General features: G+C 41.0%; 1 protein-coding gene across 1 annotated transcript in view; it reads left to right on the top strand.

Annotated features, from left to right (window-relative positions):
- map2k6 (mitogen-activated protein kinase kinase 6) overlaps positions 1 to 24,182 on the top strand; it is a 28,447-nt gene extending 4,265 nt beyond the window's left edge. The window contains exons 2-12 of the mRNA XM_056365628.1: positions 8,943 to 9,006; positions 10,124 to 10,172; positions 10,744 to 10,857; positions 11,548 to 11,667; positions 12,625 to 12,741; positions 12,830 to 12,881; positions 14,641 to 14,768; positions 16,672 to 16,749; positions 18,023 to 18,162; positions 21,515 to 21,560; positions 21,790 to 24,182. Coding sequence (XP_056221603.1) covers positions 8,943 to 9,006; positions 10,124 to 10,172; positions 10,744 to 10,857; positions 11,548 to 11,667; positions 12,625 to 12,741; positions 12,830 to 12,881; positions 14,641 to 14,768; positions 16,672 to 16,749; positions 18,023 to 18,162; positions 21,515 to 21,560; positions 21,790 to 21,867 — 986 coding nt within the window. The 3' untranslated portion in view covers positions 21,868 to 24,182. The remainder of the gene's footprint in view (positions 1 to 8,942; positions 9,007 to 10,123; positions 10,173 to 10,743; positions 10,858 to 11,547; positions 11,668 to 12,624; positions 12,742 to 12,829; positions 12,882 to 14,640; positions 14,769 to 16,671; positions 16,750 to 18,022; positions 18,163 to 21,514; positions 21,561 to 21,789) is intronic.
- The last annotated feature ends 375 nt before the right edge of the window (positions 24,183 to 24,557 follow it).

The raw sequence follows: 24,557 nt of genomic DNA, 5'->3' as shown, positions 1-24,557 counted from the left end.
CACTCCACATTTGGCTGGTGGTTTAGTGAAGTGACTGAACTGGCAGCTATTTTCTGCCTGTTCTAGCTGTACAAGAGCAGTCTGAAAGCTTGTTAATGCTCAACATCACTTTTTTTTTTTTACACCTGTTTTGCTTTTTTCAAATCACTCCTGTGATTCCACTTGTGTTGAAAAAAACAACTCATCACCAGCTGCAATTAGCACTTCAGCAGTAAATTGGTGACATGTGCTTCGTTAGTTGTTGACTTGTGGTTGTTTTGGTTTTTATAAAATTTTTTCACCAAAATTATACTGTTGTGCAACTGTTTTGTCGGACCATTTGTAATACCTTTGTGGCCCTCCAGTGGGCCCAGGCCCACAGGTTGGAAACCACTGACTTAGGTGATTCACCAGTCATCAGCATTGTTGTGCTAATTGCTTCAGTCGCATTAGCAAGTGCTAATTTCATCTGTAACATTGCTGTAACATATATATTGACGTGATGGATTATGGGATTTCAAACCTAGCTTTCCATTGCACAGATGCAGCTGCTCTGTGAGAGAACAGCAGTGGCACTTTATGCTAAGCTAAGCTAACAGGCCTCTGGCTCTAGCTTCTCATTTAGCACACAGACATGGACGTGGTATCAATCCTCTTGTGTGATTCTGAAGAAAAGCAAAAAAATGGAATGTTCTTTGCAGTTAGACGCTTTGGAATTTCCTCACAGGCTGCGTCAGTGATTTTCATTCACTCAGTTAAAGGTTTAGTTGTTGACCACAGAGAGCGTGAGCGACGTTGGCATCAGTGTGTCAGTATTCTGTTCACACTTGAGTCATGGTTGAAGTGTCACTACGCTCTGACCTTTGACCTTTGCAACTTTTACAAAAAAGTGACTTATATGGACTGACATGTTAAAATACATTTACATCAGAGTTATCCAAAATGTATGTTCTCGACACAGTCCAGTGCAAATATGACGATATACATATAAATGATATAATCATATGACTTTAAAAAAATTACAATTTTTTTTTAAGATAATTATATTTTAGATTTTATGTTTCAGTTGTTTTGTTTTAATTATACATAATTATTATATTTCAGGTGAGGATTTTTTTGGATAATATATAATTATAGTATTGTTGTTATGTTTCAGGTGTTTTTTCTAAGATATATAATATATAATTATGTTAGTGTATTGTATTTTTTATTCGTCACATGCCAAGGTTCAATGTACAGTAAGCAAAACAGTGAAATGAGGGTTGGAATATTGCATATGGCGGGGAACTATAGCAATAATATAGAATATAGAATACACAAGAAATGCAGCCAAACAAGGCTATCAAGCTAATTAGAGCTGCAAAGATTAGCTGATTAAAATAAATCACCAACTAGTTCGATGACCCTGACCCTTTATCATATTAGTCATTTTCAAGCAGAATTTCAAACTTCAGATGTGATGATCTGATGTTTCTCTGCCTCATATCAGAACGGAACATTCTTGGATTTTGGATCGTTGACAAAATAAAACAAGAAATGTGAAAACATCAACATTTTAGTCTCCTTTCACTGTTTCCTCATGAATCAAGAAAATAAATAAAAAATAGTCGTTAGCTGCTGCCCTGAAGCAAAGCAAATATGAGCAAACTTTAAATGTAGATGTTGTATATAGGCCACTGACGAACAGCAGTCTGTGTAAAGGTGAAGTTGATACAGGAAGTGCAAGATTTTGAGCTTTTTGAGCCGCTCAGTGGTGAAATATAACATTTACAGTGAAGCTCTACGATTCACTGCAGATTCGTCGCTCAGTCGGACATGTCCCAAAACTGTTATCGAACAGTCTAACACAGATTGTGACATGATTTTTATCAGGCCCATCTCACACAGCTGTGACCTGCAGGATCTCTGCTTAGCACACAGTTTATCTGGGCCTTAAGGTCGTGTGCTGTCTCTGTGCAGTCGAGGGTTCTGCTCGGTGTTTGTCCTGGACTCAGAGTTCCTGCTCTGAGGCCACCTGAAGCTGACACCCCCCCACACCCTCCGCTCCCTGCGTGTGTGTCGTCGAAGTTGAACCGAGTGCACAGGAAGTGTAGCATGAGCCGCTGACGGCATGATTCCCAAAGGAGTGTCCAACAGCTGTAACCTAAAGGAGCTGCCATCTTTGGAAGTGTAGAGTACCTCACAAACTGCCAGAGCGGTCGCAGGGCGGCAAACAGCCGAGGGCTCCAACTGGAGTTATTTTCAAATCTCTCCCTGCTACCAACCAGCCGACCCCCCCCCCCCCCCTCCCCTCCCTCTGTGCTGCTCACTGTGTGGCTGTCTTTTCCTGTCCCTTCTTGTGTCAGTGGTTGCGGTTCACTGCCCCCCCTCCCTCTCCCTGTGATTGATCTGTCTTCCTCTGGCTCTGTGGAATTCCATTGAGGGACATTTGGGATTGTTGGAATTCCAGCCGGAGTGCATGTGTGGGTTAGCAGCGGGCACCATGTGTCCCCGTCATCCAGGCCTCATTATCACGCAGGCCTGGCCTCACACACCGAGGCTTTCTGCATGCACTCCGTCTCTGTTTCTGCACACGCTCGCTGCCCTGCAAACCCTCCTGTCAGCAGTATTATATATTTTCTTTTTTTCACTGCTCTCAAACTGACACGCATGACGAGGCTGATTGCATGCTCAAGCCGGGTGTGGCAGAAACTGGGAGCATTGTTGTCCTTCAGCTGTTCTCTCCTCAGCCGCTTCTTGAGAAAATGATAATTGCAGCGTGTTGCAGCGAAGCCGATTACTCTCCTTCCTTGTTCTCGCTGGTTTCAGTGGGAACAAGGAGTGTCCCAGCTCTCATCTCCTGTGGCCTCCCTCTGGCATTTCGCTGCATACTTCAGCTCATGTGCTGCAAATCACTGAGAATGATACGTACTGCTGCTTTTAATTAACCCACTCTGCCCACCACAGTGTGCGAGTTCGATGCTGAGCTCAGCAAGAATAAAGGAAGGAATTGTGTATTTGAGTTATGCAACATAATCTGGAGAAAGTCTGAGACGGGGTATTTTTAGATGGCTCATCATGTTTCCTCAGATGTTTTCTGCATATGAAAACGTTCAGACGACTCATCTGTAGTGATGATGTCTGTGTCCTTGCGGTTTCGCGCCAGTCGCAGGATAGAAACATCATCAGCGCGTCCACTTGCTCGGACACTGACCCGCTGTATTCACACATTGGCTCAGTCGGACATTAGACGGACTCTGAACCAGGGAGCTGGCAGGGTAAAGTCCAGTTCAGCTGATTCAGACATTTGCGTTCTCACATACACACACAAAGCTCCTCTGGGTAAAGTCTAGATAAGGTCAGGGCTGCAGAGCATGTGTGAAAACAGTGGTCATCTTGGCAATAACGTGCTTTATAGTCCTGTAGAGGTCTGCAGGTGTCTGTACTTGACCTGAGTCTTTATGATGCTCCACAGTGGGACTCAGTTTGCTACTGTAAACCTGTGTCTAGAGCCACAGCTGTTGGCTGAACATCGCACATGTATACATACATGCAAATTAGGGCTGCAGGATACACAAAAAAAAATATATAGTGATTATTTCTGGCAGATTTTGCGACTTCTTTTGGAATGATAATTTTAATTTTCTTTTCATTGAAAAAAATATAAAAATGATGATGATGTGATTTTTTTTGGGGGGTCTTGTACCAAACAAACATGTTCCTCTAGTCTGGAGAATATGATTCGTAGGCAGGAGCGTCTCTGTAGCACCACAATGCTAATGCAACAATCCACAACAATGTGACACATTTTACCAACAGCAGCTGTTCATGTGATTTAAATATTGCACTTTTATACTGCGTGTTGGAAAAACCAAACGCAGAGCTGCAAACAAACACTACTCCACACTAATGGACATGTTGCTTAAAGTGTAATTAGGCGACTTTTTGCTGATTCCATATCAAAGAATATAATGTAAATGTTGTGTTGACGGCTCGTTCTGCTGCCGCTGAGTGGCTGAAAAAGCAGGTGCTGTCAGCACATGCAGCTGCTTAGAGACTGGTATATTTTAACACAGACATTTTTTCGTTTGTTCTTCGGTAACAAAGCATCTGACTAATTTAATAAAAGATTAATCTACTTATCTTATTATCATTTTAATTAACTGTGTTATTTGGTCTGTAACATATCAGAAAAAAGTGATTAATTATAATAATTAGATCCCAAGTTGAAATAGAAGAAATTGATTTGCCCCACTCGCTTGAGCTGTAATCAGGGAATTTGTTTGCATATTTATTAAAAAAGTAAATGTAATGAGTCGTCAAACTTCAACAGATTAATCGATCAATTGACTAATTGTTTCAGTTTTAATTGCTGCGTTTACTGTAATGACCTGAATACTTGTTCCATCATCTCTTTGTATTCTGATACAGAACAGAGCACAAGCTTCCTCCTGCCAACAACATAGATTATATAATCAGCTGCCCCTCTGACCCCCCCACCCCCACCCCCCTTTGTTTTTTACACCTTCTGTTTACTCTTGTTGTTCAGTAGCAGCAGGTTCGGAGCCGTGCAGCCTCCTCATGCTGAAGCTGCACGTCAGGTTGATTTGCATGTGTTCCTGCTGCATCGCCACCTCAGCCTGCAGCACGCCTCTACCTGCCACTTATCACTCACTGCACAAATCTGTGCCTGCAGCCCTTACTGTTCACGTCAGGGCGGCTGTGTGTGTGTGTGTGTGTGCGTGTGTGTGTGTGTGTGTGTGTGTGTGTGTGTGTGCGCATAAAGTGGACTGAAATGCACTGAGCACGTTGATAACAGAATAAATCTTCCTGTGAGGAGCATGCTGCCTCTTGTCTCATGATCTGAGTGCAGCTGAAAGGAAGAATCTCTTAGTCAGTCAGTCATTCGGTGTGTGTGCTCTCATGGAGAAAAAAAAAACAGGGATGGTGTTGCTGCTTTGTAATCACACAGTGAACCTTTTGTTCCGACACTGTCTGAGGTCAATCATCTGACAGGAGTTCCACTGGTTCTGGTTAATGCATATGAAAGTATTCACTGATCCTCTCTCTTGTAAAACCTAACACCTAGCTACTTTTGTGTTTCCAGTCACCGTCTGTGAACAGGTTCATCTCATAAACACATTTCAACTGGATCTGGATCCATTAGTGAGAATCTGTTCGCGTCGGAATGTTGCAATGTTTTCAGGTCAGAGAAACACCTGGATCACCCTTATCCCTCACCCTCGATTAAATAATTATTATTTTTGTGATCCATTACTGGAATCTCATTGTTTTCTTTAAGAGGAGTTATTAGTTTGCTCTTTTCCCCAAAGTGACGACATCACACTCCAGAAGTCGTTTGAATTGTTGTTGATTGATTTTCTGGTGATGGAATAATTCATTAATCAACTCATTGTTCAGCTGTAAATATATTTGAGAAAACTTTTTTAAATTTCAAGTAATTTTGCTCCCTTAAAACAATTAAAGTGTTGAAAGTTGTGAGATTTGAATGGATTCAGATTTTCAGATTGGCAGATTTGATCATTGATGAGAGGATTCACATCAGCAAAATATTATCAAACTCTGATTTTAGATCAGGATCAGCAATTTGAAAGATTTATTTCACTCAAGTATCAATTGTGTGAGGATTTGCTGTTTTTTCAGTTTTTTTATCTTTGAGTTTTGGAAGGTGTGTGTGTGTGTGTGTGTGTGTGTGTGTGTGTGTGTGTGTGTGTGTGTGTGTGTGTGTGTAATAGATATAGATATATAAGTTATATGTATAAGTTCTGTGGAAAGTCAATACGATCCATCAAACTCTATTTGTACAGCACTTTCCATACATGTTAGTGCAGTTCAAAGCCACAGACTGAGAAGCAAAAAGAAAAGAAAATGACAAAGCTGACAATGAGATACAATATAATAGCTTTAAAAAGCTTTAATAACATCAGCAAACAAACAAAAAATATAAGAAAATGAATAATAAAAGGGGGGGTACAATACAAGTGAGAACATATTTACAATCAAATAAATTAGTAATAAATAATTAAGGTACTTAATCGTTAGTGCGAATCTCTGCAGGAGTTTGGTGCACACATTAATTAATTGTGGCCTCAGTAATTCCTGCCCATGAATCAGCACAACATAATGTTACACTGAAGTTTATGTACACACTGTATCTGTGTCAGGGATCAAAACAAACCTGCACTAAACCCTCAGAGGCTCATAGTGTCACTGACTGACGACTTCCACTGTTTATTTTGCACTCAGTGTGAACAGACTGTAACAGCGGGACTCAGGCCACAGGTTGTTGTGTTTTCTCAGGTCAGTTCTGAGGCCGCCAGCTGCACCGAACCCTCCGTATTGATCCGATCACAGTCGATACGATTGACGGGTGTTTCAGCGCAGACTTGAGAGAGTTGCTGCAGGTGTTTTCTAGTTTTCAGTGTGTGTCGGGGCTGTTTGCACGGAGCTGGTTTCCAGTTACCATTGTTGTCTGTGTAAATGTATGTAGGAGGGGCTGTGACATTTTAGTGCAACAAAGCTGTTTTGCAGTGTGGAGCAGCAAGAGGCCGCCAGTGGAGGGCCACATAGCACAGCAGTGTCACACCCTGCACTGTTTGAACAAACCTGTGTGTGTGTGTGTGTGTGTGTGTGTGTGTGTGTGCGTGCGTGCGTGCGTGCGTGCGTGCGTGCGTGCGTGCGTGTGCGTGCGTGCGTGCGTGCGTGCGTGCGTGTGTGTTATGCCCTCAGGACAGCTTTTTGAATGACTGATCCGACCACAGATACGTGTGTTTGTATTTTCTCTCATGACAGCGATGTGAGAAATGCCAGTTATTCCTCCGATGACACACCTTCAGTTTTACTTTTAATAGGGTGTAATGACATCAGGGAGGGGGGGGGGGGGGGGGGGTGACCTTAACTATTACCTGAAAGCAGAGTGTGTCAGCTGCAGGAAAAAAAAACATTAGCTGTTACACGTCCAACATGGCCGCTCCCTCCCTCCTGTCTGGCGTCACCTTTTGTTAGAGCAGGTCTGTGTGTCATGTTTCCTGCAGCTGCTGCTGGCCTCAGCCAGTCTGAGGAGGTTTGAGTCAGATGCTAGTGCAACAACTCTCATACACACACAAACACACACACACACACACGGACACACCCTCAGGAACGCTGCGACGCCCCGTTCACAAGATGCCCGGCCGTTAAACCATCAGTGCAGCACCTCCAGATGGAGCGAGCACACCTGGGCTGCCAGACCTCCTCTTCCTCCTCCTCTTTCTCTTCTTCTCCTTCTTCTTCATCTTCTTCTTCTGGCTTTCAGCATCTGCTGCATTCAGTTAGGATCTGGAGTCACTTACTGCATCCAACCGTAAGTGTCCATGATGAGATGAAGCTGCAGTTGCCATATCAACAGGAAATGTGAAGACGTAGAGTGGATGTGATGCATCAGGAGCATTGCGTGCTGGTCTATGCTGGTCTGTGTTGATCTGTGCTGGTCTGTGCTGGTCCTTGTTGATCCGTGTTGATCTGTGTTGGTCTGTGCTGGTCTGTGCTGGTCTGTGCTGGTCTGTGCTGGTCTGTGTTGGTCTGTGTTGGTCTGTGCTGGTCTGTGTTGGTCTGTGTTGGTCTGTGCTGGTCTGTGCTGGTCTGTATTTAGGTCTTTGTGACCTGACCCGGGCAGAAACAGTCAGGGAGCAACGGCTGCAGGAAGCTTGACTCATTTTGCCTCAGTGGGAGGTTTTAAGAAGCTGCTGACTGGAGTGCAGAGACTTTGAGTCACTTGTTGACACTTAACAGGTTTGCTTTAGTCCAGTTGTACGTGCAGGTTTTAAAAATGGCTCCATGTGAAGTTTACAGACTGTGCTGCTGCTGAAGGGAAACGGGGAGTAAAATGTTGACCAGGATGAACTCTGATCAACTGATCTCTTATCCTGAGCTGTGTTAAGAAGTGAAGTATGCTTTCATCTGGTGCTGCCCGGCTGTTAGTGAGACCATCAGCCCCTCTGGAGTCTCATCAGTCTGTTTTCTCCTGTTTCTGCTTCACTCAGACCAAACTGTTCGCACAAGCTTACGCATACTCACATATGCTCAGAACAGAGCAGAAATGATTCATTGTTCGACATAAGAACGATCTCCAAGAAGTTTTCAACCCAAAAAGTCCAAACTTTTCTGGTTCCATCTTCTCAGATGTGATGATTTCCTGCTTTTCTCTGTTTACATCAGTGTAAACTGTGTTTAAGTTGTGAACCGTCAGTAAGACAAAGACAGCACCATGAATGTCACCTTGGTGCCTTGGAACATGTGATGTGCATTTTTCACTATTTTATCAACAAAAGGATTAATTGATTAATCTAAATAATAATAATTTACAGATAAATTGATTTTGAATAACACTCCCTTTCGGATGTGGTTGACATTGCATTGCATCATGTTTTCTGTTAGGTCTAAGTTCACTGTTTTCATTGAGACCATTGTGCTTTTCTTTTTTTGTGTTTGTTTTTGCTTTTTGTTTTTTTGTTTTTTTTAGTTCTTTCACACATTCGAAATAAAATTATCAAATCAAATCAAATAATTGTTATCTACAGCTCTACAATGTTTTCAGGTCAGAGAACTACCTGGATTTTCCTTATCCCCGCCAACAATTAAATAACAATATTTTCATGATCTATTACTGAGATCTGATCATTTTCTTGACGATCAGTTATTAAATTGTCTTAAATTGACTTAAAATGTTTTGTTGATAAACTTTCTGGTGATCAAATAATTGATTAATCAACTCATTGATCAGCTCCAAATATATATGACAAAACTTCAATCTCACTATGCTTTGCTCACTGTGCATCACTGCCAACAATGGCTTCATACAACCTGACACATTAAAGAAAAAATCTCTGATGGTTGACCAATGTGTTGTCTGACGGTGTGTGTTTTGCAGGTTGTATCTGAAGCATCAGAGTTTTCTAATGATGTGTGTGTTTGTGTGTTTTCAGGTAAGAGGAAGCCGGTGCTCAAGCTCTCCAAGGAGGTGTTTGAGCAGCCCACTCCCGCCGCAGTGTAAGACTCTTCACTACATGATGTTTACATGCTGCGCTTTTGTTATATCTCTGCTTGATCCTCACATCCTGTTTTGCTCATACCTCTGTAGACCTGATGGCTCTGAACCAAATCACATGAAATGAAAAGCCCGGGTACAGCAGCTTGTCATGAACATCAGTATTCATTTCTTTGTATCACACCCCTGATATTTGCACATTTTCAACTCAATAAGAGCTTCCACAGAATGATTTGTACATGTTGTTCTTGTGTCGTCTCCTCAGTGTTGTTAACATGAACTCAGACTGCAGCTGCCTGTAGATCAGCGCAGCCCCAAATTATTCTGAGCCGCAGAGAGACGAAATATTCAGTTGGTTTTAATCATCTTCATCGGTTTGAATCGTCGTCATTAAAAAAGCTGCAGCAGCAGAGGCGTTTCGGTTTCAAGCCAACTTCACGTGAAATATCACACTGTGAATTTAGTAATTATCAATTTGCTTATCAAATTGTATTTTTTTTAGATTTCCTAATTAATCATTTTTTTTCTATTGTATTTATTTTAAATTGTATTTATTTTTTTATTTTATTTGTTCATTATTTTATTTTTGTTTATTTTCCATATATTTTTTTTTTCATTTTATTCTATGTTTTCATTTAAAATATTTTTTATTTAATTATTTTATTTAAAATCAATTAACAATTTTTATTTTTTAATTTCTTTTCTCAAGTATTTTGTAACTTTGACAGAAAAAACTATTTTTTTTCTGAGCTTACATATGTCACAGTCTTGAGGCTTTCAGAAGAGCAGTATGAGTGATTTCATTGAACTATACTGAGAGAATTCTTAACTGCCAATGAAGGAAAACCATGAGATGTGGTTGAAAGCTCCAAGAAAAGCTAGTAAAAATAAAACATTTATACTGAACTTTGATTTTTAAAAGTGGTCAGAAAAATTTAGAGTATTAAAGTGTGTGTGTGTGTGTGTGTGTGTATGTATGTGTGTGTGTGTGTGTGTGTGTGTGTGTGTGTATGTGTGTGTGTGTTTGCTTGTGTTTGTGTGTGTGTGTGTGTGTGTGTGTGTGTGTGTGTGTGTGTGTGTGTGTGTGTGTGTGTGTGTGTGTGTGTGTGTGTTTTTCAGACCCCCCAGAGATCTGGATTCGAAAGCTTGTGTAACCATTGGAGAGAAGGTAATTTTCTTTTATTTCTCCTCTCATCTCTCTATCTTTCCTGATCCCATTCAAGCTTTATATTCTCTTCTTCTCTTACTTTGCTCTGTTACATAATTCTTTTTCACTGTTTTTCCTCTGCCGGTGTATTTTTGGTCGAGTCAGGTCCCTCTCTCTCTCGGCGTACAGAGGTCGGCTTAATAAAGGATCTGTTGGCTGTAAAGAACGCCCCACTGAACATTACAGCTGAATCCAACACTTGTGATTGTGGGGAGACTGGAATGTCTTTTATTGCCCATTGGGCAGTAAAAATATTTATTTTAAACTCATCAAATAAGTGGAATTTTCCACTGGCAGAGGTGCCTGTTTTCTCTCTGCTCCACTTGGCCTCAAGTCAAAGTGAATGTTTTGCTTTCTTTGCTTGAATCATGTTAAGAGGTTTTTCATCTTGCTGCACAGTGAAGGAGTCGGAGACTTCATAGCTTTGTTACCAGCAGACTGATTACCTGTGTTCACTCCTGTCATTGCTCTTCTTCTTCTCTGTGTAAAATATGTGTCATCTTCCCTCGTCTGGTCTTGTTCTCTTGTGCAGAACTTCGAGGTGAAGGCGGATGACCTGGAGCAGATCTGCGAGCTCGGCCGAGGAGCGTACGGCGTGGTGGACAAGATGAGGCACGTGCCCAGTGGCCTGATCATGGCCGTCAAGGTGGGTGAATAAAGACCTGAGGACAGTTTGTTTCTGTGTTTTAAGAACTCTTTGGCAGGTTTACCAGTTTGGCTCAGTTCCTTTAGGCTGGTGTGAACTGTGTAAAAGAAAGCAACATCTGGCAACGAGTCTGATGTTGCCAGATGTTGCTTTGCTCTTTGCTTTCCTCTGCTGTCATATGGAGGTTTTATCTGAAGTTTTTCTTGATCTTCCAGATCTTGTCTTGACAGTTTCCCTTTAAATGCAATTTCTTAATGACATTTCAGAGAGTGGATATCTCAAGCTGGAAGCACTTTGATATCTTTTTATAGCCTCCTCTGCTTTGTAGCATCAATTAGCTTCATGTTCCGAGTCTCAGCTGCCGAGAGGAACCCGTGGTTGTTTAGTGATGATGATGATAATAATAATAATAATAATAATAATAATGATAACTATATGGAGCACTTTTCAAGACAAAGTTACAAAGTGCTTTTCATGGTTTTGAACAGGATGACAACAGTAAGCTAGAAATTAGACGGTAAAATTAGACATTTATAATAAAACAAACCTAAATATAAGGTGAAAATGATAAAACGAAAAAAAAAAGATCCTTTAAAAGTGCGAACGAGAGAAACACAAACTGACATTTGACTAAAGGTTGTGTTGTCATGTTGTTGTGTTTCCTGTCCCCCCCCCCCCCCCCCCCCCCAGAGGATCCGGGCCACGGTGAACACTCAGGAGCAGAAGAGGCTGCTCATGGACCTGGACATCTCCATGAGGACAGTGGACTGTTTCTACACAGTCACCTTCTATGGAGCTCTATTCAGAGAGGTAGAGTAATGTGGAGCCTGACAGGCAGTAAACTCCTTCAGAGCTGTGAAGATTGGTCAAATCATTAAATAGTTGATTGATAGAAAATGAATTGTCAACTAGTTTAACAGTAGGTGAGGTCATTTTTCACTCCAGGTTCTTGGTCTTGCATTACAGTAAACTGAATCTCTTGGGACATTTGATGACGTCTCCTTAGCATTGGCATTTTTCACTGTGTTCCGAATTCCTACAGACCAAACAATCAATCGAGAAAAACCTCGATAATGAAAATAATCGTTAGTTGCTGTCTAATTATTTGCATACTCATTTAAATCATTTTGAGTGTTCATGAATGTGTGTATGCTTAGAAACATGAGTAAAAAGGTGAGCACGGGTGATATGAAATGAATGATGTTAGGTTACAGATTGAACGCTCTAGAACCCTGTTGTAATCTTTGACAAAGTCTTTAGCAGTATTTCTAAAATTGTGGTTATTTGATCATCAATACTGCCATGTTTCATTAATCAGATGCTTCTGATGCTGACGAGGCCATGACCCTAGAGCAATAAAAAAAATCTTTGATATATACATTTTTAAATAAAATATCCCTTGATTTTTCAGGGATACTCAGAGATAGTTTGTGATATAATGAAATGTTGCGTCAATAAAAATAATGTAATAGATCATTTAAACTGATTGTGTTATATAAACAGTGAAAAAATCTGTGTCCATTGTTGACGTGCAGCAGAACTAGAGCCGCTCCTGCGTGTTAATGACAAACACCTCTGAAGGTTTTCGGATGCAGAAAACTTCCTGCAGCAGCGACTGGATGTTCAGGATTTCCTCACCGCGACTGAAACATCGGAAAATCTGTCGCTTCCTGTCTGTTTGGAATCCGGGCTGGCTGCTTTTGTTGTTGTTGCTTTCTTTCTTTTTTTTCTTTTTCCTGATCTGTTTCCAAATTTGACTGTTGCCAGGGCGACGTCTGGATCTGCATGGAGCTGATGGACACTTCCCTCGACAAGTTCTACAAGCAGGTGATCGAGAAGGGGATGACCATCCCCGAGGACATCCTGGGAAAGATCGCTGTCTCAGTGGGTTGATTAAAAACTCATTTTCGGTTAATGACACATATTTGTTATATAACTCTCATTAGCTTATTAATGGCCTTTGTTATTACAGATAGTAAAAGCTTTGGAGCATCTGCACAGCAATCTGCAAGTCATACACAGAGGTAAGAGCCTGAGGAAACATTACAGCTCAGAGAGAGTTTCCTCCTCTCTGATGCATCATCACTCTTTCTTTCTTTCTTTCTTTCTTTCTTTCTTTCCTTGTCCAGTAACTAGAAATCACTTGTGCTGCTGTGCTATAGAAATTTCAGCCATTGATTTCCATTCACTTCTATCAGCAGGCTCTCTGCTAAGTTGCTAACACTGTGTTGATCATTGAGGCTTCATCTGCTTTTATCACAGTTTTTATCAGACTGTATAAATGAATCTGCACTTAAAACTGCACTGATCAATATTTCAGTATTATCAACAGATCATGTGATCACTCACAGTGAAGAACGGCTATGTCCTGACTCCAAATAAATGGTTCAGAGAATCTAGATGAGCTTGTTGATGACTTGTTTTCTTTCTCCATGTGACTGTGTTGTTGTGATGTCATTACACGACCATATATCAGGAAGTGGTGCAGTTCAGTGTCATCACAACTGATAGAAATGGACAAAATGCAGCAATGATGTGACAAACACAGGCTTAATGGATTTAGAGGAAAAGGAGACGCTGTCCTTGCACGGAAATTTACAAGCTGCCAATTATTTATTGCAATGTTTCGACCTCTTCAGCAGGTCTTTGTCATGCAGACATCCATTTCATCCGTCCTCATTAAGAATCAGTTTATCATTAGCAGTGATGACTCATTCACCAGACAGGCGAAAGGTTTTACCAACAGATTCTTCAGTCGAGGATATAAGAGGGAATGGATGGATGAGGCTAGGAACTGCTTCACCAACAAGTCTCAAACTAACCAAAAATAACACAGGGCACCTTTAATCACATGCCCCATTAGGTTTTTACATCTGTGGAGCCATAAACATACATTAGCATATAGTTAAAACAAATATCAAATTAAAACACATTTTCAGAGATCTACCACTATTGTCTTTCAACCCCACGTCCATCCTCAGATATCCTCGCTCTCCTGATAGGCAATGACAGATGTGGACTGGCAATGAGCACAACCCTGCGGGTCAACCCAGTAGAAGTTTCTTCCTTGTCTTGTATATACGGCACTATGGAGAGGTTTCTTTTTTACTGTTTATTGATAATATGACATCAACAAAAAAAAGTGTTACGTGCACCATTATATGCTTTATTTACATGAATGACAAAGACCCTGCAGGTCAAAACGTTGCAGTAAATATTTAGTTGATGCAAATTTCAGCATGTGGACAGTGTCTCCTTTTCCTTTGTTGCTGCTCCCTGTCAGGGTTGGATGTGCACACTGGATGGTTTTCACAATTCGAGCAAGCTGGAAGAGAAAATGTATAGATTTTTTAACCATGTAGAAATAAATGGAAATAAATGGCGACCAAGTACAGTAGAAAAATTCTCCAAGAGTCTAAATCTGTACAGTATGTGTTTGGAAAATTTAAACGATACATGATTTGTATTCAAGGAACTAAAATTGAACACGCTGTTAAGGTCATTCAAGGGTTAATCTTTCCTGTGTCAAACCTCTGTGGCCCGGCTGTGACCACTGTGTGGCTCTAGTTGCATCAAAGCTCCATGCAGTCATTTAGAAAGATTATAGCTGACTAAAATAAAGTCACACAGTCGGTCTCCACCAGTGACCACAGCGCTTGTACCATGAGTGTGATTGTAGCCTTCAGGGACAGTTGTTCTTTGAGAAACCAGAGCGTTGTACTGTACTGTGGCTGCACTCGCACTAAACCTGCTGTATCCCTCCCTCCCTCTCTCATGCCATAGATGTGAAGCCCTCAAACGTGCTGATCAACACTCAGGGCCAGGTGAAGATGTGCGACTTCGGCATCAGCGGCTACCTGGTCGACTCCGTGGCTAAAACCATGGACGCCGGCTGCAAACCTTACATGGCGGTAAGCAGGAAGAGACCACATTAAAGATTTAATGTTCTCCCTTGATTCAGTGAGCTGTAATTTAACTGTTTTACTACTGACAAACCTTCATTTTAAAGTCCAACTGAAATCATATGAGTCTTCCCTTTTTTATTTACTGTTTAATTTATAGTTATATTACAGAAGTGAAGAAAATCAGGTCTTAAAGATGAGAAATGCTCCTTTAGCCTCCAAACCTCTGAGGCAGGCCATTGTAAGTTTGATTGACAGCTAAGAGTAGGAGACACAAACACAGACTTTTAAATTAAATACCATAAATATGAACATAAAGTGTTTAGAATCTAAAGTGACTGATGTTGACATGCAGGTAATTTCTGTAGCTGTCTAATGAGCAACAGCTTACAAGCTAACTAACAAGCTAGCCTACAAGTTGACATTAGCAGTACAGATTTCTCCTGGTGAATGTTTGTGTGGGAGCTTGTTCAGTAAAGCTGCTGCTGCAACACATGTGAGACATTAGCAAGAGAGCTAATTAGCTAGAAAGCCCAATGTAGGTCACAGTTAAAGTCTTAGGCTTTTTTTGCACTTTATATTTATTACATATTGTGTAACATGAACATGATTTGGTCGACTGTATACGAAGAATTTCTCCATTTACACAAAGAGAAGCAACAACACTCTTGTTCAGTAGAGGGTCCGTCTGCTACTTTAGTACAGACTGAAATAGCTCAACTAATATTGGATGGATTAGCGAGAAATTTGGTTTAGACTTTCACGTTCCCTCATGATGAAATGTAAACTCTTTTCAAATAGAGCCATCGTCGGGTCAAAATTTTAAACTGATCAATACTTTTGTATTGGCATGCTAACACACTGAACTAACATGGTAGACTGCTGATCATCAGCACCTTAGCATACATTGTGAGCATGTTAGCATGCCGATGTTAGCATTGGACTTTAGAGTTTTCCTGTAAACAAACAAAGTTACATCTGTTGAGGAGATCAAGAGTCTGCTTGCCTTTGAAAAATGTGTTGAATTCATAGTTCATCGTGCGCCTTTTTTTTTGTATTTTAAATCTCTTGATTATATCCATGTTTGCTAGGTTGTAGCATTTTTCTTCTTTGCATGCTACATTTATAGCCACCAAACTTGGATCAGCAGATTAGTGTGAAACTGGTGGCAGAAATATAGTTCTACTAGCAAACTCCACAGGGTACATTTAAAGAAGTTATAATCGATATATTTAGCAGCTAGAGAACCAGATATTTCCCTCAGGAGCAGGCGGAGACCAAAAACTGAGGGAACACTGAAACTTAAGATTCATCAGGTGGAGACAAACACCACTCCACATGAATGATAATGTTACTCCTGTAACTTCTAAATGTATTTTAATCAAATATTTGCTAACAAGATCAGCGTTGTGTTCACAACTTGTTACAAGCCGCACAATCAGTGATTGGAGGTTTAAGTGTAAGTGAATCCTCACAGAGCTGTTAGCATAGCTGTAGACTCAAAGGAGAGCACAGGATGTCGTTTGCAGAGATGATCTATTTAGTGAAGCAGAAAAAAAACATGAAATATATTTTCATTCAGACTTAAAGAGTTCTTTGAACTGATCTTTGCGCCGGAGAATCAGTGACAGTAGTATCACAGCTTCAGTCGCATTTATAAACTTTTTGTCTCTTGATAACTTTGGCCTCAGCTCATCAGCAGAGGGGTGAACAGGTTCACCTCGACACACCTAACAAGCCTGGTTACATTTTAACCCCGTCTGCTCCGCTGCTGATTGGCTGAGTGGGTTTTAGGGCCAGGTAAGCGATTGGGGAATATCGCAGGCTGTGTGTTTAAGATGTCAGGAGAATGTCCTTGTCGTCAATGACGACCGCTGTCATGAGTGACGTTGTGTGGCTTTCTGTTCTGCAGCCGGAGCGGATCAACCCTGAGACCAACCAGAAAGGCTACAACGTCAAATCTGACATCTGGAGTTTAGGAATCACGATGGTAAATCAGCTTTTATTACTCTTCATCTCTCTCCCCCTCATGCACACATTTACATTTCTTAATTTGTTCATACCAGTTTTTCTAAATGTCCTCATATAAAAAAATAAAAGTATGTGAAGGGTAAAAATTAATCATAATAAAAGAAATCTGGCGTTCGATGAGCCATAGCTCGAGACGTTTCAGTGTCTAGACGTTTTATTATGAGTTGTTAAATATTCATAGCTTTCTCATTTACATTTTCAAACTCAGACCAGAGAATATTTTGGCATCAAGGATTCAACAAACTATGGCAAATTTCCTCAATTTAACCCCGGCTCGTCCTTCTCTCTGCTCGAGCAGCGAGGAGTGAATGCTCAGTCTAATCTGAATGGTAATAAGAGGAGAGGAGAAGAGTTTCATTACGGATTCTGAGAGGTGGAAGGAAGTTTTTTTTTTTTTTTTTTTTTTTTTTTTTTTTTTTTTTTGGTCCTAACTCTTAAACGAAACAAAATTGGACAAGACAGAATGAGCAATCAGTCACAAAACACACTGATTGTCAGAGCACCTGTTACTTCTGGAGAACTACTCCTGAGCCACGAGGACGAGGGAGACTGAAACAGGTTCAGAGTGAAGCAGCTGATGAGACGTCAGTTTGAATCAGTCTGAAGATTAGAAAACAGGAAGCTCTGGAGCTGATGTCGTTCATGTTCTGGATTTTACAGCAACTGATAGAAGAGGTGGATAATTTGTGAAGACATGATGAGTCAAACAGTGAGAGATTCATGTAAAACCACCAACATCACAATCTGGGTAACTTTATTATTCATAGATATATCAAATTTCTAAGAATTACACAGTTTGAAGAGCAGCCCTTAAGGGATCACATGATCTACATCTGCCATATTGTACAGGTTTATTCAGTGGTGTGTTGTTAATCTTCAAATTTTTTATTCTTACTCCTATAATTAAAATTCTTTATTATGATCTGACAGAAAATGTCTGCGTGCTGAGCTCTGCTTCTGTAAAGTCATCGAGGATTTACTCTGAACCAGGAAAACCGACCCGACTCTGCAGCTCTGACGTTTAACATCATTTTGATAAAGTTTCATAAATAGGTTTTATTCTTCGGTTTATGAGTTGGAGTAAAAGAGAAGCAGTTTGATATATATGGGCCGGGGTCTCTGGTCGTCCCTGAAAACTTGATTGGATAAAACCTAAAACCAGGACAGTAGTGTACAAGTGTAAAAACGCAGTCAGTGACAGTGACCCCTCTCTCTCTCTCTCTCTCTCTCAGATCGAGCTCGCCATCCTGCGCTTCCCATACGACTCGTGGGGCACGCCCTTTCAGCAGCTGAAGCAGGTGGTGGAAGAACCTTCGCCCCAGCTTCCTGCTGACCAGTTCTCCCCAGACTTTGTGGACTTCACCTCTCAGTGGTTCGTCTCTTTCTCTTGTTCTGTCCCATTTTTCAGCAGAACCTGGTCTCACAAAACATTCAGGACCACACTTTTTAAATCACGTGATAAATGTGTATTGATCCCAGTTTACTGGGCTAATCTCCCTTTATGAGACTGAGTTCAGTATGCTGGTGTTTTGTTTGTTGTACTAGCAGGATAACAGGGACGTGTCAGCACTCTCTAGCTGTGCATGGAATATGTCTGAAGCTCCCTCAGCAGCCTGTTTGTTTATTTATTTAGATCCCCATTAGCTTTTGCATTGCAGCAGCTATTCTTCCTGGGGTCTATACAGTTTTGATGTTGACAATACAGCCACACACATTCCCAGTTGTAGAGCTGCTACTAATCAGTATTATTATCATCAATTAAATTGATTTGCGTTTTTTTGACTCTTTATTCTAAAAGGAACATAATAAAAAAAAAGTCCGAAATTTACCAGAGCCCCAGATCAAGCTTTCAAAACTGCTTGATTTGTTCAAAACTCAAAAGATATTCAGTTTGACAAACACTCCAGACTTAAAGTCACTTACTCTCTTTTTCCCAGCTTTTAGCCATATCTCCCACTGGGTGGAGCCAATTAAGAATGCAATTAAAATGCTTTAAATCTTTTCTGCTGCCACACAGTCTGTGCAATAAATCTTAACCCGTGAGAGCAGTGTCCGTCGTTACAATGTGCGACTGCTTCAAATGGCGTGCTGCGAGCCCCCCGGAGGTGCGCAGGAGTGCGAGGCCCCCGGTCAACGCTGCTCGCAGCTTTAAGAGACAATTCAGTTTTCAGTGAAATGAAACACAGAAAATCAGAAAATCCTCACGTTTCAGACGCTAAAACTGACAAATCTTTGCTGTTTTGTGTCATTTAACCATTAATCATTTATCAAAATTGTTGTGGATAAAATTTTTGTTCATCAAATAATCTATAAATTGACTTTATTGTGTCTAATATGCAATACCAGAGAGATTACTCCAGGCATTCAGCTCAGCTCTCAGTAAAAGTCGTCGGGTGCTGGATAGACTGTGACCCCATTTACACTCAGATATTTCATGCATCTTGGATGGATCAGATAGACGCTTGATATTTGATATCATACGAGTGTGTAAGCACACAGTGTTTCCTCCTCCAGTGCAACAGCATCAGGGAGCATTTGTGGTGTTTCCTCTGTAATAAAGCAGCTGAAATTCTGCAGAGGAAGAAAGCAGCTCCAGCAACTTCATCACATACAGTCACACAAGAGACATAATCCTGTCACATAATCATAATCCTGACATAATCCTGTCACAGTGATTAAACTGACCCCTGATCAGTTTAACACTGATTGATCTGTGTGTGCGTGTGAGAGTCTGTGAAGATGGTCAGACTTCTGTGGTCGTCTTGTTGTTCTTGTGGATCGCTGTCAGCTCCCCCTCTCAGCTGATACTGTTGTAACTGAACTGCATGTGTGAAAATTATTCTTCTTCTGGTATTTTTTGGCTTCAGCTTCAGGTACATTACCACCACCCTCTGGACTGACGTAGAGCCGACACTGATTTGCATGTAGCTGGGGAACAGATTGTAATCAGATTTGTGATCAGGGACAGACGGTCTCTGGACTTTACCTGGATATCAGATGAGTGTATATGAGGCCTGTGGTTCTTGTGAATCCTTTACATCAGGTTTCATTTCCTGCTGCCGGGTTTGTTTGATACGTTGTTAGCTGAAGGTTTTCACATGGTTTAACACATTGTTGAGTTACACATGAATTTCCTGAGTCAATAGTAGAGAGATGGATGTGGTCGCATTAGGAAAAATCTGTGTTTCTTAATGATGAAATAGTGAAAGTAAAAACCAACTTCAGTTTGAGTTTGGAGCCTGAAACCAGCAGGACCAATCTGGACCACTGCCATGCCCTAGAGCAAGGCACCTCACTCCCATCTGCTCCAGTGCAGCTGCTACTATATATATATATGTGATAATATGAGTTACCCTGTTCCCCTGGGATAGAAATACAGTCAAATGAATGCATTTAGTGACCTTAATTATACACTCTGATCACATCCAGAATACAGTGACCTCCATCGTTGTGTAATGATGGAGCTGTAACTGCATTGAGGTCAGAGGATGAGACTGCAGTGGGAACAGTGTTGGTGGTGGGTTAGTTCTTGGAACCAGGATTTATCGGGTCTGTTGAGAACAAACAGTGAACAGGAAACGGCGCTCGATTACTGGCAAACACACACTTGGTATAGTTGTTTTTGTCTACTATTCTCATTAATGCTCGTGTGTGACTCATTATGTTTGGCGGTATGTTTTCTCAGCTACTGCCAGTCCGCTCACGCTGGGTTGTTTCCTGCTATTTCAATCTTGGGAAACAACAGAGAATCTCGGCTCTCAAGTGCTATCAAAGTCTATTTAGTTTATTATCAGGCTCAACAGTGAAGCATTTTCCCGAAATAAAACCCGAAATTTAAAGCTCCATATTTTCCTCTTCTTCTGTGTTCTATTTGAAGTGTTGATCCATAAGAAGATCTATTTGTGGTTTTAAGAACCATCTCGGTGTAGTTTTACATCTCCTCTCTGGAATTCTAGTAACAACAGGTTGGTGAGCCAATCAGAAGAGATGAGGCTCTGAGCTGCTCTTTTGATTGGCTGACTGTTTTCTGAGTGATCCAAAAAAATACCAAATTTCAGGTAAACAGTCAGAGAAATCAAATCCTGCAAAGGTTAGAATAATGGGTCCCAGTGGGCGGGGCTTGGGGCGTGGCTGAGAATGGGTGACTGTTTTGCTGTGACATCACAAAATATCCAGAAGTCCTGACGGCTGGTTTTAAGGCTCAATGTCTGAATACAGGCTGTGTGCATTTCTCTGTGGACTGAGGCTTTGATACTTTCACAGTTTTAATATAGAACCTACACCTGATCTATAATCAAAAAAGGCATCGACATCTATCTACCTTTTATACAATACTGGACCTTTTAACGATGCTTTATGTAAGATTTGCTATTGCTACTTAGCCAACGTTAGCATTAAGAGCTGTTTACATACAAGTTTAGAAGAAACATTGTGAATTCGGCATCAAACTTCATTCCTTTACGGAAACCAATCTTCTCGTTTTGCTTCTATATGTATCACCTCTTTTCTTTCACTGAAGTTAGCCTGCTAACCAGCTAGCTCCAACCCATCACGTCACTTTCTGATTCTGTAGCTTCCAGTCTGCCCTGAAGAAGTAGCTTATATATATATATATATATATATGTACTCCTTTAAGACTGAAGTTTGGTTGGTGCTCTGGTTTCAGGGATGAGTTGTATTTCTTGTGAATTTATCTTGAATTTTTTTTTCTTTTGCTTCTGCAGCTTAAAGAAAGTTTCCAAAGAGCGGCCGACTTACACAGAACTCATGGTGAGTGTCACTGTTGTGATTTCATGTCTTTATTCTGATCTGTTAACACATTAGATCCATGCATCACCTGCATACATCTTGTAATACTCTTAATCAGACACTGGAGGGCACACTAAGACTGTTATAGGTACGTGGCTGAAAGTCTGTTCTCACACAGACAAACCGAGACGCTCCAGTGCTCAGATCAGGTGAACTGATAAACTTAAACGAATGTCATTCTCCTCCTCAGCAACATCCCTTCTTCACCTCCCACGAGGCCAAAGAAACTGACGTGGCTAGCTTTGTGAAAGTCATCCTGGGGGACTGAGTCGTCACACTTGCACAGCAGTGGAGGGAGGATCTGTCAAAACGAAGAAGAAGAAGAAAAAAAAAATACAACAAACAAACAAAAAGCACCAATCACAGCCCCTCCCCCCTCCTCCTGTCACCTCCACCACCAACCTGCCATACTCTCACCCCTCCATCCCTCCCTCCCTCCCTCCCTCCACAGACGGAAGGACAGAAGAGGAGAAGCAGAACGAGGAGTTTGTCCCCGCCTCCACCTGGCCTCCATGTCCTCTGTACATTACCTGACATGGGAGGGGGGTGGTCGGCCATTGGTGGGTGTCTCACACATAATCTGGAATAATTTAAGATGTCTGTATGCAAAAAAAAAAACCTCCCTATGCGGTTAGATGTGTCCCACCTCTGTGCACCGCCTATTACTCAAGCGTTGTTAATAGTCAGCGAGGTGACTGTGTGGCTCGTTGTAACGGTCAAACAAAAGGTTTTTCGGTTTTTTTTCGTTTGTTTTTTTTTTGTTTTTTGTTTTTTTGGCTGAAAAACAGAAGAGGTGCAGATTATATAAAAAGATGAATGATATAATGCTATCTATGTATAATCTAAATGTTTGTATACTCAAAGCAAGTGTTGCATCGGTTTATTAATTGATTGCATGTACAGAATATATCTCTGAGTAAAAACGGGCTCCAGGGAGGAAAAAGTTGTAGAGTCCGATGGTTGAAGAGCTGCAGACGTACGGCCTCACGTCAGGGCCCCTCCTAGTGGTCACAAATAGGTACTGCACTTCAACTGCTTTCCCTCGATTACAGCGGAGGTCTACTACACGTTTTTGGGCTCTGGCTGCCTGTGAGTGTGAGAGTGTGTGTTTGTGTGTAAGTAAGTGTATTTGTATGTGTGTGATCTGGTGCATGATATGTGTGTGTGTGTGCGTGTGCGTGCGTACGTACGTGTTAGTGTGTTAGTAGAGCTGCAGGATTCTGGATACAATGTGATGCTTTTGTAATGAAGTTCTTCCTCTGCAGGCTTGTTGTGCCTGAGGTGAAGCTCTGATTCAACTTCCTGTTCTAGATTTTTGCGGCTGCGCAGCAGGGTCGATGTTGTGACCTCGGTGTTATATTTTGTTGTTGCTCATCAGGTAGTCGTCCGAGCTGTAGCCAAACGAGTGCATTTAAAGGGATAGTTCTGGTTATTTAGCCTGATGTTGTGTGAGGTGTTTATCTATAGTCAGTGTATCACCACTTTGTTAAAGGGCTGTTTGACAGGAAGATAAAGCAGTAAAAATGTTCAAAACAAAGCAGAAGTAAAGTAAAGTACACTTAAACTGATATGAGCTTTTTCCTGTGGACATTGTTAAAGTGGCGTAAACACTTTTTTGCGGATGACCCCGTCCACAGCAGCTCATCACTCACTTTCTGTGCCAGTACTCCTGCTGCTTCACTGAACAGGGAGCTGATCTGATTCGACTGCATGTAATACACTTATATAAAGTATAAATAAATATCTCACACAACCCCACTTCAAATAACCTGAACTGTCACTTTAAACACATGCATGTGCTCATCGAGTTTAAATCTGAAGTTCGTCCAAAAAGAAATATGATCATATTTTTCTATTTCTGTGTAAAATTTTTGTCAGAACTTGGGTTGGATCATTTATTTTACTCAATTCGGACAAATCTTTTTCTCCATTTTTTTATTTATGTCTCAAAACAAGATTAAGGACTGAATTTGATTTTTCTCAATGGAAAAAATTTAAACTTAGTCACAGAAATCTGACACAAATTTTTCTATTTTATTTGTTTGGATCCATTTTTGTCTTTGTAAAGCACAAAGTATACATGTAAATTATTTCATCAAGGGTCTGTTGACTCTCTCCCTGCAGCTAAAAACGTATGACCTTGGGTGCGGACAGTTCACTTTACAAGCAGGTGAACACGTCCACCAACACAACCCAGTTTGGTATAAACAGGGACGCAGGTGACACAGGTGTGTATCCCGTATCTGTGTCCACCTTTTCGCCCTGCTGCTGCAAATCCACCACAGACTCTATTTCACAAGCCAATGAGATTGTGCAGAGATACCGGATGAAACAGTGACTTTAATCCAATCAATGTTGCAGCTCTACGTGACACACACCAACACACACACACACACACACCGACACACATTTTTAAGTGAGGTGTGTGTTGACATTGTGGTCAGTTGTGGGAGAAGATTGCCCATATTCTCCTTGTTGTCTGTACTGAGCCAATCACAACCATCTCCACTCCTTGTTCAACATGAAAAAGAACTGGATTACTATTATTATTATTAATATTATATTAATTATTGTTATTATTTAGATCCAGGTTTTTTTTGTTTTTTTTTTTCCCCCAGACATATTTACTGCAGTTTCTCTTATTTATTACAACTGCTGTTTTCCCTCTGGAAACTTGACCGATCCATCTGAGACTCTTCTCGTGTGTTTGTGGGCTGTTTGTTTTCACGTAAAATGCTTTTAAACTGTAACTTGCAAGCCTTCTATGTGCCTCTCTATAGAAAAACAACTAAGGAAAATAATATGTTGTAATCAGGATGACGCAGGGATCTCTGCCTCTCCCATCATATCACCTTCCTCCCGCTTCACACTTCATGCATGGCATCGTAATTCCACTTCCTGTTTGTCATGATTACTGCGTGTTTGTTGTTGTAGTTGGAGCTCCACATCGTCAGTATT

Source organism: Seriola aureovittata, chromosome 21 (genome assembly GCF_021018895.1).
Source record: "Seriola aureovittata isolate HTS-2021-v1 ecotype China chromosome 21, ASM2101889v1, whole genome shotgun sequence".
Classification (NCBI taxonomy): Eukaryota; Metazoa; Chordata; class Actinopteri; order Carangiformes; family Carangidae; genus Seriola; species Seriola aureovittata.
Note: the sequence above shows the minus strand (reverse complement) of the source record. Positions and strands in the feature narration are given on the sequence as shown.